Raw genomic sequence first — 15,187 nt, 5'->3', positions numbered from 1 at the left:
CTTCACGAACTACGTGGTCAAAATAGATGTTAAATAATGTGGGAGCCTGAGGACATCCCTGCCGCACCCCAAGGTGTACAGGGAAAGGCTCTGACTCCCAGCCACGTAGCTTTACCCGGGCCCATTCACCATCATGAAGGTCATGAATGATCGTGAGCAGAGAGTCAGGGACTCCGAAAGCACGAAGAACAACCCAGAGCACTGGCCTACTGATGTTATCATAGGCCCTGCCTACAGGTACTCGCAACAACAGACTTAAAAAGGCAAAGACAAAACACCCGTATAGCCTTAGCATACTGTTGGGGCAAGTGCTGTTAGCGTGCACCTACGAAGGGCGGCACGACATACGAAGGGGTGGATGGCCAGCACCACGCCCAGCCGCCTTTGTCTCCCCTGTGGCGATGTTTACGCACCGCACCAGGTACTCATTTGAAGTTGAGTCGACCTAGGGGAGGCCCCGGACCGCTTTAGATATTCGTCACCGGTGTTGGCCGTGAGTGGGAATCGAACTCGGATCGCCGGATTTGTAGCGTAACGCACTAACCACTACACTGCCGCTCCCCAAAAGAGACGATAGGCACTCACACCAGAGGTCGCAAACGGGTTTTGATTCCTTACCCGTACCCGGCCGCACCAGGGTCGCAAACGGGTACCCGTACCCTACCCGATACCCGGCTACCCGTACCCGGCCGGGTACGGGTAGGGTACGGGTATCGGATACCCGATTGCGACCTCTGGGATGAAGCCATGTTGCAGGCGCGGGTGGGTTGATTCTAGGAACTTGAATTGTGAGAAGAGACAAGACGTTGGGAAATGAGTGACAAACGGTGACTCACCAGTGACTCACGGCCTACCCGTACCCGTACCCGGCCGCACCAGGGTCGCAAACGGGTAACCGGCTACCTGTACCCGGCCGGGTACGAGTAGCCGGGTATCGGGTAGGGTACGGGTATCGGGTACCCGGTTGCGACCTCTGACTCACACACTCTCTCCCCACTCTCTCCCCACTCTCTCCCCACTCTCTCCCCACTCTCTCCCCACTCTCTCCCCACTCTCTCCCCACTCTCTCCCCACTCTCTCCCCACTCTCTCCCCACTCTCTCCCCACTCTCTCCCCACTCTCTCCCCACTCTCTCCCCACTCTCTCCCCACTCTCTCCCCACTCTCTCCCCACTCTCTCCCCCGTGCAGTGCCATTCTCTACCTGAACGACGACTTTGAAGGAGGAGACTTCATCTTCACCGCACTCGACGCGGAGACCGTCACGGTGAGTGTGGCACGCGGTGAGTGTGGTACGTGGTGTGGTACGTGGTGAGTGTGGTACGTGGTGAGTGTGGTACGTGGTGAGTGTGGTACGTGGTGAGTGTGGTACGTGGTGAGTGTGGTACGCGGTGAGTGTGGTACGTGGTGAGTGTGGTACGTGGTGTGGTACGTGGTGAGTGTGGTACGCGGTGAGTGTGGTACGTGGTGAGTGTGGTACGTGGTGTGGTAGGTGGTGAGTGTGGTACGTGGTGAGTGTGGTACGTGGTGAGTGTGGTACGTGGTGAGTGTGGTACGTGGTGTGGTACGTGGTGAGTGTGGTACGTGGTGAGTGTGGTACGTGGTGTGGTACGTGGTGAGTGTGGTACGTGGTGAGTGTGGCACGCGGTGAGTGTGGTACGCGGTGAGTGTGGCACGCGGTGAGTGTGGCACGCGGTGAGTGTGGTACGCGGTGAGTGTGGTACGTGGTGAGTGTGGTACGTGGTGAGTGTGGTAGGTGGTGAGTGTGGTACGTGGTGAGTGTGGTACGTGGTGAGTGTGGTACGTGGTGAGTGTGGTACGTGGTGAGTGTGGTACGTGGTGAGTGTGGTACGTGGTGAGTGTGGTACGCGGTGAGTGTGGTACGCGGTGAGTGTGGTACGTGGTGAGTGTGGTACGTGGTGAGTGTGGCACGCGGTGAGTGTGGTACGCGGTGAGTGTGGTACGTGGTGAGTGTGGCACGCGGTGAGTGTGGCACGCGGTGAGTGTGGTACGCGGTGAGTGTGGTACGCGGTGAGTGTGGTACGCGGTGAGTGTGGTACGTGGTGAGTGTGGCACGCGGTGAGTGTGGTACGCGGTGAGTGTGGTACGTGGTGAGTGTGGTACGCGGTGAGTGTGGTACGTGGTGAGTGTGGCACGCGGTGAGTGTGGTACGCGGTGAGTGTGGTACGTGGTGAGTGTGGCACGCGGTGAGTGTGGTACGTGGTGAGTGTGGTACGCGGTGAGTGTGGTACGTGGTGAGTGTGGTACGAGGTGAGTGTGGTACGTGGTGAGTGTGGTACGTGGTGAGTGTGGTACGTGGTGAGTGTGGTACGTGGTGAGTGTGGTACGAGGTGAGTGTGGTACGCGGTGAGTGTGGTACGTGGTGAGTGTGGTACGCGGTGAGTGTGGTACGAGGTGAGTGTGGTACGTGGTGAGTGTGGTACGTGGTGAGTGTGGTACGTGGTGAGTGTGGTACGTGGTGAGTGTGGTACGAGGTGAGTGTGGTACGTGGTGAGTGTGGTACGCGGTGAGTGTGGTACGCGGTGAGTGTGGTACGTGGTGAGTGTGGTACGTGGTGAGTGTGGTACGAGGTGAGTGTGGTACGCGGTGAGTGTGGTACGTGGTGAGTGTGGTACGTGGTGAGTGTGGTACGAGGTGAGTGTGGTACGCGGTGAGTGTGGTACGAGGTGAGTGTGGTACGAGGTGAGTGTGGTACGAGGTGAGTGTGGTACGTGGTGTGGTACGTGGTGAGTGTGGTACGAGGTGAGTGTGGTACGCGGTGAGTGTGGTACGCGGTGAGTGTGGTACGCGGTGAGTGTGGTACGTGGTGAGTGTGGTACGAGGTGAGTGTGGTACGTGGTGAGTGTGGTACGTGGTGAGTGTGGTACGTGGTGAGTGTGGTACGAGGTGAGTGTGGTACGCGGTGAGTGTGGTACGAGGTGTGGTACGTGGTGAGTGTGGTACGTGGTGAGTGTGGTACGTGGTGAGTGTGGTACGTGGTGAGTGTGGTACGCGGTGAGTGTGGTACGTGGTGAGTGTGGTACGTGGTGAGTGTGGTACGCGGTGAGTGTGGTACGCGGTGAGTGTGGTACGCGGTGAGTGTGGTACGCGGTGAGTGTGGTACGCGGTGAGTGTGGTACGCGGTGAGTGTGGTACGCGGTGAGTGTGGTACGAGGTGAGTGTGGTACGCGGTGAGTGTGGTACGAGGTGTGGTACGTGGTGAGTGTGGCACGCGGTGAGTGTGGTACGCGGTGAGTGTGGTACGCGGTGAGTGTGGTACGAGGTGTGGTACGTGGTGAGTGTGGTACGTGGTGAGTGTGGTACGTGGTGAGTGTGGTACGTGGTGAGTGTGGTACGAGGTGAGTGTGGTACGCGGTGAGTGTGGTACGAGGTGTGGTACGTGGTGAGTGTGGTACGTGGTGAGTGTGGTACGTGGTGAGTGTGGTACGCGGTGAGTGTGGTACGAGGTGTGGTACGTGGTGAGTGTGGCACGCGGTGAGTGTGGTACGCGGTGAGTGTGGTACGCGGTGAGTGTGGTACGTGGTGAGTGTGGTACGCGGTGAGTGTGGTACGTGGTGAGTGTGGTACGCGGTGAGTGTGGTACGAGGTGAGTGTGGTACGTGGTGAGTGTGGTACGTGGTGAGTGTGGTACGTGGTGAGTGTGGTACGCGGTGAGTGTGGTACGCGGTGAGTGTGGTACGCGGTGAGTGTGGTACGCGGTGAGTGTGGTACGAGGTGAGTGTGGTACGTGGTGAGTGTGGTACGTGGTGAGTGTGGTACGTGGTGAGTGTGGTACGTGGTGAGTGTGGTACGTGGTGAGTGTGGTACGTGGTGAGTGTGGTACGTGGTGAGTGTGGTACGTGGTGAGTGTGGTACGCGGTGAGTGTGGTACGAGGTGTGGTACGCGGTGAGTGTGGTACGTGGTGAGTGTGGTACGTGGTGAGTGTGGTACGTGGTGTGGTACGTGGTGAGTGTGGTACGCGGTGAGTGTGGTACGTGGTGTGGTACGTGGTGAGTGTGGTACGTGGTGAGTGTGGTACGAGGTGTGGTACGTGGTGAGTGTGGTACGTGGTGAGTGTGGTACGTGGTGTGGTACGTGGTGAGTGTGGTACGCGGTGAGTGTGGTACGTGGTGTGGTACGTGGTGAGTGTGGTACGTGGTGAGTGTGGTACGTGGTGAGTGTGGTACGCGGTGAGTGTGGTACGTGGTGAGTGTGGTACGTGGTGTGGTACGTGGTGAGTGTGGTACGTGGTGAGTGTGGTACGTGGTGAGTGTGGTACGCGGTGAGTGTGGTACGTGGTGAGTGTGGTACGTGGTGTGGTACGTGGTGAGTGTGGTACGCGGTGAGTGTGGTACGTGGTGAGTGTGGTACGTGGTGTGGTACGTGGTGAGTGTGGTACGTGGTGTGGTACGTGGTGAGTGTGGTACGTGGTGAGTGTGGTACGTGGTGAGTGTGGTACGTGGTGTGGTACGTGGTGAGTGTGGTACGCGGTGAGTGTGGTACGTGGTGAGTGTGGTACGTGGTGAGTGTGGTACGCGGTGAGTGTGGTACGAGGTGTGGTACGTGGTGAGTGTGGTACGTGGTGAGTGTGGTACGTGGTGAGTGTGGTACGCGGTGAGTGTGGTACGAGGTGAGTGTGGTACGCGGTGAGTGTGGTACGCGGTGAGTGTGGTACGAGGTGTGGTACGTGGTGAGTGTGGTACGTGTTGTGTGTGTTGTGTGTGTTGTGAGTGTGTGTGTTGTGTGCGTGTTGTGTACGTGTGGTGTGTGGTGGTGCGTGTTGTGTGTGTTGTGAGTGTGTTGTGTTGTGGTGGTGCGTGTTGTGTGTGTTGTGAGTGTGTGGTGTGTGGTGGTGCGTGTTGTGCGTGTGTCGTGGTGCGGCAGGCGGCGGTGAGTCCACGTTGTGGCCGCCTGGTGGCGTTCTCCGCGGGCCGCGAGAACCCGCACGGGGTCCGCGCCGTGACCCGCGGGCGGCGCTGCGCCCTCGCGCTGTGGTTCACGTTCGACGTGGCCAGCCGCGAGAAGGTGAGACCACAACCACCACCACCACAACCACCACCACCACTAACACAACCAACTACACTACGACCACAACCACCACCACTACCACAAACACCACCACTACCACTGCCACAACCAACACCACCACTACCACCACCACAACTACCACAATCACCACCACTACCCAAACCACTACCACAACCTTCACAACCACCACCACCACAACAACCACCACCACTACCACTTACTCTCACTACACACTCTCATTACCTACCACACAAACTCCCCACGCTGTGCTGTGCTGTGCAGTAGCGCGTTGTCGACAGCAGGTGGAGGCACACTCACTGCGATCAGGGCCACATCCACTCTCTCACTCACCCACTCACTCACTCACCCACTCACCCACTCACTCATCCATCCACTCACTCACCCACTCACTCATCCATCCACTCACTCACTCACTCCTCACTCACCCACTCACTCACCCACTCACTCATCCATCCACTCATCCACTCACCCACTCACCCAGTCACTCACCCACTCACCCACTCACCCACTCACCCACTCACCCACTCACTCACTCACTCACTCATCCATCCACTCACTCACCCATTCTCCCACTCATCCATCCACTCACCTACTCACCCACTCACTGACCCACTCATCCATCCACTCACTCATCCATCCACTCACCCATTCACTCACTCACTCTCTCACCCACTCACCCACTCACTCATCCATCCACTCTCTCACTCACCCACCCACTCACTCATCCATCCACTCACTCACCCACTCTCTCACTCATCCATCCACTCACCCACTCACTCACCCACTCATCCATCCACTCACTCATCCATCCACTCACCCACTCACTCACTCACTCTCTCACCCACTCACCCACTCACCCACTCACTCATCCATCCACTCTCTCACTCACCCACTCACTCACCCGCTCACCCACTCACCCACTCACTCACCCACTCACTCACTCATCCATCCACTCACTCACTCACCCACTCACCCACTCACCCACTCACTCATCCATCCACTCACCCACTCACTCACCCACTCACTCACTCACCCACTCACCCACTCACCCACTCACTCATCCATCCACTCACCCACTCACCCACTCACTCACCCACTCACCCACTCACTCATCCATCCACTCACCCACTCACTCACCCACTCACTCACTCACTCACCCACTCACTCATCCATCCACTCACTCACGCACCCACTCACTCACCCACTCTCTCACCCACCCACTCACCCACCCACACTCTCACCCACCCACACTCTCACCCACCCACACTCTCACCCACTCACCCACTCACTTATCCACTCTCTCACCCACTTACCCACTCTCTCACTCTCTCACTCACTCATCCACTCACCCACTCTCTCACGAACCCACTCACTCACCCGCTCTCTCACTCACCGAATCGATCACCCACTCACCCACCCACTAACTCACCCACTCACTCTCTCACTCACACACTCACTCACCCACTCTCTCACCAATTATGTCACCCACACACTCACGCACCCACCCATCCACTCACGCACCCACCCACTCACCCACTCACTCACCCACTCACTCACCTACTCACCCACTCAATCACCCACTCATCCATCTACTCACCCACTCACTCAACCACTCACTCAACCACTCACCCACTCATCCACTCACCCAATCACTCACTCACTCACCCACTCACTCACTCACCCACCCACTCACCCACTCACTCACTCACCCACCCACTTACCCACTCACTAACCTACTCACTCACCTACTCAACCACCCACTCACCCATCTACTCACCCACTCACTCACCCTCTCACCAACCCACTCACCTACTCACTCAACCACCTACTCACTCAACCACCTACTCACTCAACCACCTACTCACCTACTCACCCACTCACTCACCCACTCACTCACCCACTGATCCACTCACTCACCCACTCACTCAACTACCTACTCACCCACAGACTCACCCACCCACTCACCCACCGACCCACTCACCCTCTCAGTCACCTCCTCACCCACCCACTCACCACTTGCATCATCTCCCCCACCGCTGGGGCCTTCGGCTCCGGGGACTCTCTCGGTGAGGTGGGAACTCCGGGGGCTGCCCCTGCCCTCTCACCCCGCCCCTCTCACCCCGCCCCTCTTACCCTGCCCCTCTCACCCCGCCCCTCTCTCGCTGCCCCTCTCACCCTGCCCCCCCCCCGCCCCTCTGCCCCTCTCACCCCGCCCCTCTCACCCTGCCCCTCTCACCCTGCCCTTCTCACCCCGCCCCTCTCTCCCTGCCCCTCTCTCCCCGCCCCTCTCTCCCCGCCCCTCTCTCCCCGCCCCTCTCTCCCCGCCCCTCTCTCCCTGCCCCTCTCACCCTGCCCCTCTCACCCTGCCCCTCTCACCCCGCCCCTCTCACCCCGCCCCTCTCTCCCTGCCCCTCTCACCCTGCCCCTCTCACCCCGCCCCTCTCTCCCTGCCCCTCTCTCCCTGCCCCTCTCACCCTGCCCCTCTCACCCTGCCCCTCTCTCCCTGCCCCTCTCACCCTGCCCCTCTCTCCCTGCCCCTCTCTCCCTGCCCCTCTCACCCTGCCCCTCTCACCCTGCCCCTCTCTCCCTGCCCCTCTCTCCCTGCCCCTCTCACCCTGCCCCTCTCACCCTGCCCCTCTCACCCTGCCCCTCTCTCCCTGCCCCTCTCACCCTGCCCCTCTCACCCCGCCCCTCTCACCCCGCCCCTCTATCCCTGCCCCTCTCACCCTGCCCCTCTCACCCCGCCCCTCTCTCCCTGCCCCTCTCTCCCTGCCCCTCTCACCCTGCCCCTCTCACCCTGCCCCTCTCTCCCTGCCCCTCTCACCCTGCCCCTCTCTCCCTGCCCCTCTCTCCCTGCCCCTCTCTCCCTGCCCCTCTCACCCTGCCCCTCTCACCCTGCCCCTCTCTCCCTGCCCCTCTCTCCCTGCCCCTCTCACCCTGCCCCTCTCCCCCTGCCCCTCTCCCCCTGCCCCTCTCTCCCTGCCCCTCTCTCTCCGCCCCTCTCTCCCTGCCCCTCTCACCCTGCCCCTCTCTCCCTGCCCCTCTCTCCCTGCCCCTCTCTCCCTGCCCCTCTCTCTCCGCCCCTCTCTCCCTGCCCCTCTCTCCCTGCCCCTCTCTCCCTGCCCCTCTCACCCTGCCCCTCTCACCCTGCCCCTTTCTCCCTGCCCCTTTCTCCCTGCCCCTCTCTCCCTGCCCCTCTCACCCTGCCCCTCTCACCCTGCCCCTCTCACCCTGCCCCTCTCTCCCTGCCCCTCTCCCCCTGCCCCTCTCTCCCTGCCCCTCTCTCTCCGCCCCTCTCTCCCTGCCCCTCTCACCCTGCCCCTCTCTCCCTGCCCCTCTCTCCCTGCCCCTCTCTCCCTGCCCCTCTCTCTCCCTGCCCCTCTCTCCCTGCCCCTCTCTCCCTGCCCCTCTCTCCCTGCCCCTCTCTCCCTGCCCCTCTCTCCCTGCCCCTCTCTCTCCGCCCCTCTCTCCCTGCCCCTCTCTCCCTGCCCCTCTCTCCCTGCCCCTCTCTCCCTGCCCCTCTCTCCCTGCCCCTCTCTCCCTGCCCCTCTCACCCTGCCCCTCTCCCCCTGCCCCTCTCTCCCTGCCCCTCTCACCCCGCCCCTCTCTCCCTGCCCCTCTCTCCCTGCCCCTCTCACCCTGCCCCTCTCCCCCTGCCCCTCTCACCCTGCCCCTCTCCCCCTGCCCCTCTCTCCCTGCCCCTCTCACCCCGCCCCTCTCTCCCTGCCCCTCTCTCCCTGCCCCTCTCACCCTGCCCCTCTCCCCCTGCCCCTCTCACCCTGCCCCTCTCACCCCGCCCCTCTCTCCCTGCCCCTCTCTCCCTGCCCCTCTCTCCCTGCCCCTTGCCCTGCAGGAGAGGGTCCGTGCCGAGGACCTCATGAGGGAGATGTTCTCCGAGGAGGACGCCCTGCAGCAAATCCGCACGGAGGGGGAGCAGCAGAGAGACGAGCTCTGAGCAGAGCTCACGACACCCTGCAGCTCACACACGACACCCTGCAGCTCACACACGACACCCTGCACCTCACACACGACACCCTGCAGCTCACACATGACACCCTGCACCTCACACACGACACCCTGCACCTCACACCCTGCACCTCACACACGACACCCTGCAGCTCACACACGACACCCTGCAGCTCACACACGACACCCTGCACCTCACACACGACACCCTGCACCTCACTCACGACACCCTGCACCTCACACACGACACCCTGCACCTCACACCCTGCACCTCACACACGACACCCTGCACCTCACACACGACACCCTGCACCTCACTCACGACACCCTGCACCTCACACCCTGCACCTCACACACGACACCCTGCACCTCACTCACGACACCCTGCACCTCACACCCTGCACCTCACACACGACACCCTGCACCTCACACACGACACCCTGCACCTCACACACGACACCCTGCACCTCACACCCTGCACCTCACACACGACACCCTGCACCTCACTCACGACACCCTGCACCTCACTCACGACACCCTGCACCTCACACACGACACCCTGCACCTCACTCACGACACCCTTCACCTCACACACGACACCCTGCACCTCACACACGACACCCTGCACCTCACACACGACACCCTGCACCTCACACACGACACCCTGCACCTCACTCACGACACCCTGCACCTCACTCACGACACCCTTCACCTCACACACGACACCCTGCACCTCACACACGACACCCTGCACCTCACACACGACACCCTGCACCTCACTCACGACACCCTTCACCTCACACACGACACCCTGCACCTCACACACGACACCCTGCACCTCACACACGACACCCTGCACCTCACACACGACACCCTGCACCTCACACACGACACCCTGCACCTCACTCACGACACCCTGCACCTCACTCACGACACCCTGCACCTCACTCACGACACCCTGCACCTCACTCACGACACCCTTCACCTCACACACGACACCCTGCACCTCACACACGACACCCTGCACCTCACACACGACACCCTGCACCTCACACACGACACCCTGCACCTCACACACGACACCCTGCACCTCACACACGACACCCTGCACCTGAAACACGGCGCTCTGCGCAAGACACCCTGCCGGATGAAACCATCTTTTGTAAAAAATACAGAATCACAGAATAAACCGCGCGATGCCATCGCGCCCCGCCTGAGACTCTCAATGTCGACCCAAGCGTGTCCAGTGAATACAACATCACCATCAACATCGTCATCACCATCAACATCACCATCAACATCACCATCGTCAATGTCAACATCGTCAACATCACTGTCAACATCATCATCGTCAACATCAACATCACCGTCAACATCACCATTGTCGACTTCGTCATCATCAACATCATCAAGATCACCATCGTCAACATCACCATTGTCAACTTTGTCATCAACATCGTCATCACCATCAACATCACCATCAACATCACCGTCAACATCAACATTGTCGACTTCGTCATCAACATCACTGTCAACATCACCATCAACATCTAGATCACCATCGTCAACATCAACATCACCATTGTCAACTTTGTCATCAACATCGTCGTCAACATCAACATCACCGTCAACATCACCATTGTCAACATCATCACGATGAACATCACCGTCAACAACATCGTCATCAACATCACCACCAACAACATCGTCATCACCGTCAACATGCACATCATCACAGATATTATCAGCAGCAGCAGTCGCATCACACCCATCATCAACATCACATCGTCAGCATCAATATCCATATCATCAGCTATCATCATCATCGCCACCATCAGCATCTACAATACCCACGAATGTCATCAAATTATCACCATCGCTAGAAGCATTGTCATAGCAATTGACATCTCATCGGCATGATCATCATCACTTCATCATCATCACCATCGATAGAAGAATTGTCATAGCATTGATGACCATCACATCATCATCATCACTTCATCATCACCATCACGTGATTCTCAACCACCAGAGGAATCGTGAAGAACTCTCGACATCTTCAACACTCGCATCACCATCATCACCACCATCATCATCATCAGCAGCACCAGCAATGTGACCACCACGACCATGACATCAACATCATCATCAGCAGCATCGTGACCACCACGACCATGACATCAACATCATCAGCATCATCAGCATCATCAGCATCATCAGCAGCATCGTGACCACCACGACCATGACATCGACATCATCAGCAGCAGCATCGTGACCACCACGACCATGACATCAACATCATCAGCATCATCAGCAGCATCGTGATCACTACGATCATGACATCACCATCATCACCATCATCACCATCATCATCAGCAGCATCGTGACCACTACGATCATGACATCACCATCATCATCAGCAGCATCGTGACCACCACGACCATGACATCACCATCATCATCAGCAGCATCGTGACCACCACGATCATGACATCACCATCATCATCATCAGCAGCATCGTAACCACCACGACCATGACATCAACATCATCAGCATCATCAGCATCATCAGCATCATCAGCAGCATCGTGACCACCACGACCATGACATCGACATCATCAGCAGCAGCAGCATCGTGACCACCACGACCATGACATCAACATCATCAGCATCATCAGCAGCATCGTGATCACTACGATCATGACATCACCATCATCACTATCATCACCATCATCATCAGCAGCATCGTGACCACTACGATCATGACATCACCATCATCATCAGCAGCATCGTGACCACCACGACCATGACATCACCATCATCATCAGCAGCATCGTGACCACCACGATCATGACATCACCATCATCATCAGCAGCATCGTGACCACCACGACCATGACATCACCATCATCATCAGCAGCATCGTGACCACCACGACCATGACATCACCATCATCATCAGCAGCATCGTGACCACTACGATCATGACATCACCATCATCATCAGCAGCATCGTGACCACCACGACCATGACATCACCATCATCATCAGCAGCATCGTGATCACCACGACCATGACATCACCATCATCATCTGCAGCATCGTGACCACTACGATCATGACATCACCATCATCATCAGCAGCATCGTGACCACCACGACCATGACATCACCATCATCATCATCAGCAGCATCGTGACCACCACGACCATGACATCACCATCATCATCAGCAGCATCGTGACCACCACGACCATGACATCACCATCATCATCAGCAGCATCGTGATCACCACGACCATGACATCACCATCATCATCAGCAGCATCGTGACCACTACGATCATGACATCACCATCATCATCATCAGCAGCATCGTGACCACCACGACCATGACATCACCATCATCATCATCAGCAGCATCGTGACCACCACGACCATGACATCACCATCATCATCAGCAGCATCGTGACCACCACGACCATGACATCACCATCATCATCAGCAGCATCGTGATCACCACGACCATGACATCACCATCATCATCAGCAGCATCGTGACCACTACGATCATGACATCACCATCATCATCATCAGCAGCATCGTGACCACCACGACCATGACATCACCATCATCATCATCAGCAGCATCGTGACCACCACGACCATGACATCACCATCATCATCAGCAGCATCGTGACCACTACGATCATGACATCACCATCATCATCAGCAGCATCGTGACCACCACGACCATGACATCACCATCATCATCAGCAGCATCGTGACCACCACGACCATGACATCACCATCATCATCAGCAGCATCGTGACCACCACGACCTTGACATCACCATCATCATCAGCAGCATCGTGACCACCACGACCATGACATCACCATCATCATCAGCAGCATCGTGACCACCACGACCATGACATCACCATCATCATCAGCAGCATCGTGACCACCACGACCATGACATCACCATCATCATCAGCAGCATCGTGACCACCACGACCATGACATCACCATCATCATCAGCAGCATCGTGACCACCACGACCATGACATCACCATCATCATCAGCAGCATCGTGACCACCACGACCATGACATCACCATCATCATCAGCAGCATCGTGACCACCACGACCATGACATCACCATCATCATCAGCAGCATCGTGACCACCACGACCATGACATCACCATCATCATCAGCAGCATCGTGACCACCACGACCATGACATCACCATCATCATCAGCAGCATCGTGACCACCACGACCATGACATCACCATCATCATCAGCAGCATCGTGACCACCACGACCATGACATCACCATCATCATCAGCAGCATCGTGACCACCACGACCATGACATCACCATCATCATCAGCAGCATCGTGACCACCACGACCATGACATCACCATCATCATCAGCAGCATCGTGATCACCACGACCATGACATCACCATCATCATCAGCAGCATCGTGACCACTACGATCATGACATCACCATCATCATCAGCAGCAGCATCGTGACCACCACGACCATGACATCACCATCATCATCAGCAGCATCGTGACCACCACGACCATGACATCACCATCATCATCATCAGCAGCATCGTGACCACCACGACCATGACATCACCATCATCATCAGCAGCATCGTGACCACCACGACCATGACATCACCATCATCATCAGCAGTATCGTGACCACTACGATCATGACATCACCATCATCATCAGCAGCATCCTGATCACCACGACCATGACATCACCATCATCATCAGCAGCATCGTGACCACTACGATCATGACATCACCATCATCATCAGCAGCAGCATCGTGATCACCACGACCATGACATCACCATCATCATCAGCAGCATCGTGACCACCACGACCATGACATCACCATCATCATCATCAGCAGCATCGTGACCACCACGACCATGACATCACCATCATCCTCGTCACTCCGCGGTGTTCACCCAGGGGACGACTCTGCGAGTCTCTTGGTCCAGGAGGGCTTCCTGCCACGATGGATGTTGCTGCGTCTTGAACGAAGTCGCGATCCCATTTCGGTTGATTTGCAGCTGAAACAATCAGCCGCCGGGGACGAGATTGTGACCGATGGCTCTCCCACTGTGCGTGGGGAGCGGTGGCGCAGCGGTTAGCGCTACGCCGCGCTACGAACCCGGCCACCCGAGTTCGATTCCCGCACACGGCCAACAGCACGTGTGATGAGTATCTGAACTGATCCTGGGCCTCCTCTAGGTCGACTCGGACTCAAATGAGTACCTGGTGTGTGGTGTGTAAACATCGTCACTGGGGAGACAAAGGCGGCCGGGCGTGGTGTTGGCCACCCACCCCCTCGTGTGCCGTGCCGGCCTTCATAGGTGCTCGCTAACAGCACTTGCCCCTACAGTCAATTGAAGCTACACGGGGGATCTTTGTCTATGTCAGTGTGTGTGTCTTTGTCAGTGGCACTGTGTGTACATGTGTATGTCTGTGTGTGTGTGCGTGTCAGTGTCACTGTGTGTACATGTGTATGTCTGTGTGTGCGTGTCAGTGTCAGACTGTGACAACTACAGGGGCATCTCACTCCTCAGTGTGCTGGGAAAGGTCCTGGCAAGGATTATTCAACATCGCCTTGCTAGGCACGCTGAGGAGAGGATTGCGGAGCCCCAATGCGGTTTCAGGAAAGGGCGGTCCTGCACAGATGCCATATTTTCTGTCCGTCTGCTACAGCAGAGGTGTAGGGAATTCCAACAAGACCTACATCTCTGCTTTATTGACCTGGTCAATGCCTATGATACCATCAGTAGGCCTGGGCTTTGGGTTGTTATTCGTGCTTTCGGAATCCCTGACCCTCTGCTCACGATCATTAAGGACCTTCATGATGGTGAGCGGGCCCGGGTAAAACTACGTGGCCGGGAGTCAGAGGCTTTCCCTGTACACCTTGGGGTGCGACAGGGATGTCCTCTGGCTCCCACATTACACTGGTCAACAATTTATTTTATTTATTTTCTGGCCTGGACTTTTGCAGCTGTTTTAGACTAATTTCAGGGTGCTGATTCCAAATCTGATCTCAGATTTGCTCTATCACATGTCATTTTTATGCTATCGGCATACCCCATTTTCATTGATTTTACCCAAAATTAACTCTGTCACTTATGATT

General features: G+C 57.3%; 1 protein-coding gene across 1 annotated transcript in view; it reads left to right on the top strand.

Moving 5' to 3' along the window:
• LOC144945133 (prolyl 3-hydroxylase 1-like) overlaps positions 1-9,251 on the top strand; it is a 40,881-nt gene extending 31,630 nt beyond the window's left edge. Inside the window, exons 15-17 of the mRNA XM_078873419.1 lie at positions 1,190-1,265; positions 4,884-5,024; positions 8,902-9,251. Of these exons, the coding sequence (XP_078729545.1) occupies positions 1,190-1,265; positions 4,884-5,024; positions 8,902-9,003 (319 nt within the window). The 3' untranslated portion in view covers positions 9,004-9,251. The remainder of the gene's footprint in view (positions 1-1,189; positions 1,266-4,883; positions 5,025-8,901) is intronic.
• The last annotated feature ends 5,936 nt before the right edge of the window (positions 9,252-15,187 follow it).

The sequence above is a fragment of the Lampetra fluviatilis genome, chromosome 36, assembly GCF_964198595.1.
Source record: "Lampetra fluviatilis chromosome 36, kcLamFluv1.1, whole genome shotgun sequence".
In the NCBI taxonomy this organism is placed as follows: Eukaryota; Metazoa; Chordata; class Hyperoartia; order Petromyzontiformes; family Petromyzontidae; genus Lampetra; species Lampetra fluviatilis.
The sequence above is the reverse complement of the archived record's forward strand: the minus strand, read 5'-3'. Positions and strand labels throughout refer to the sequence as shown.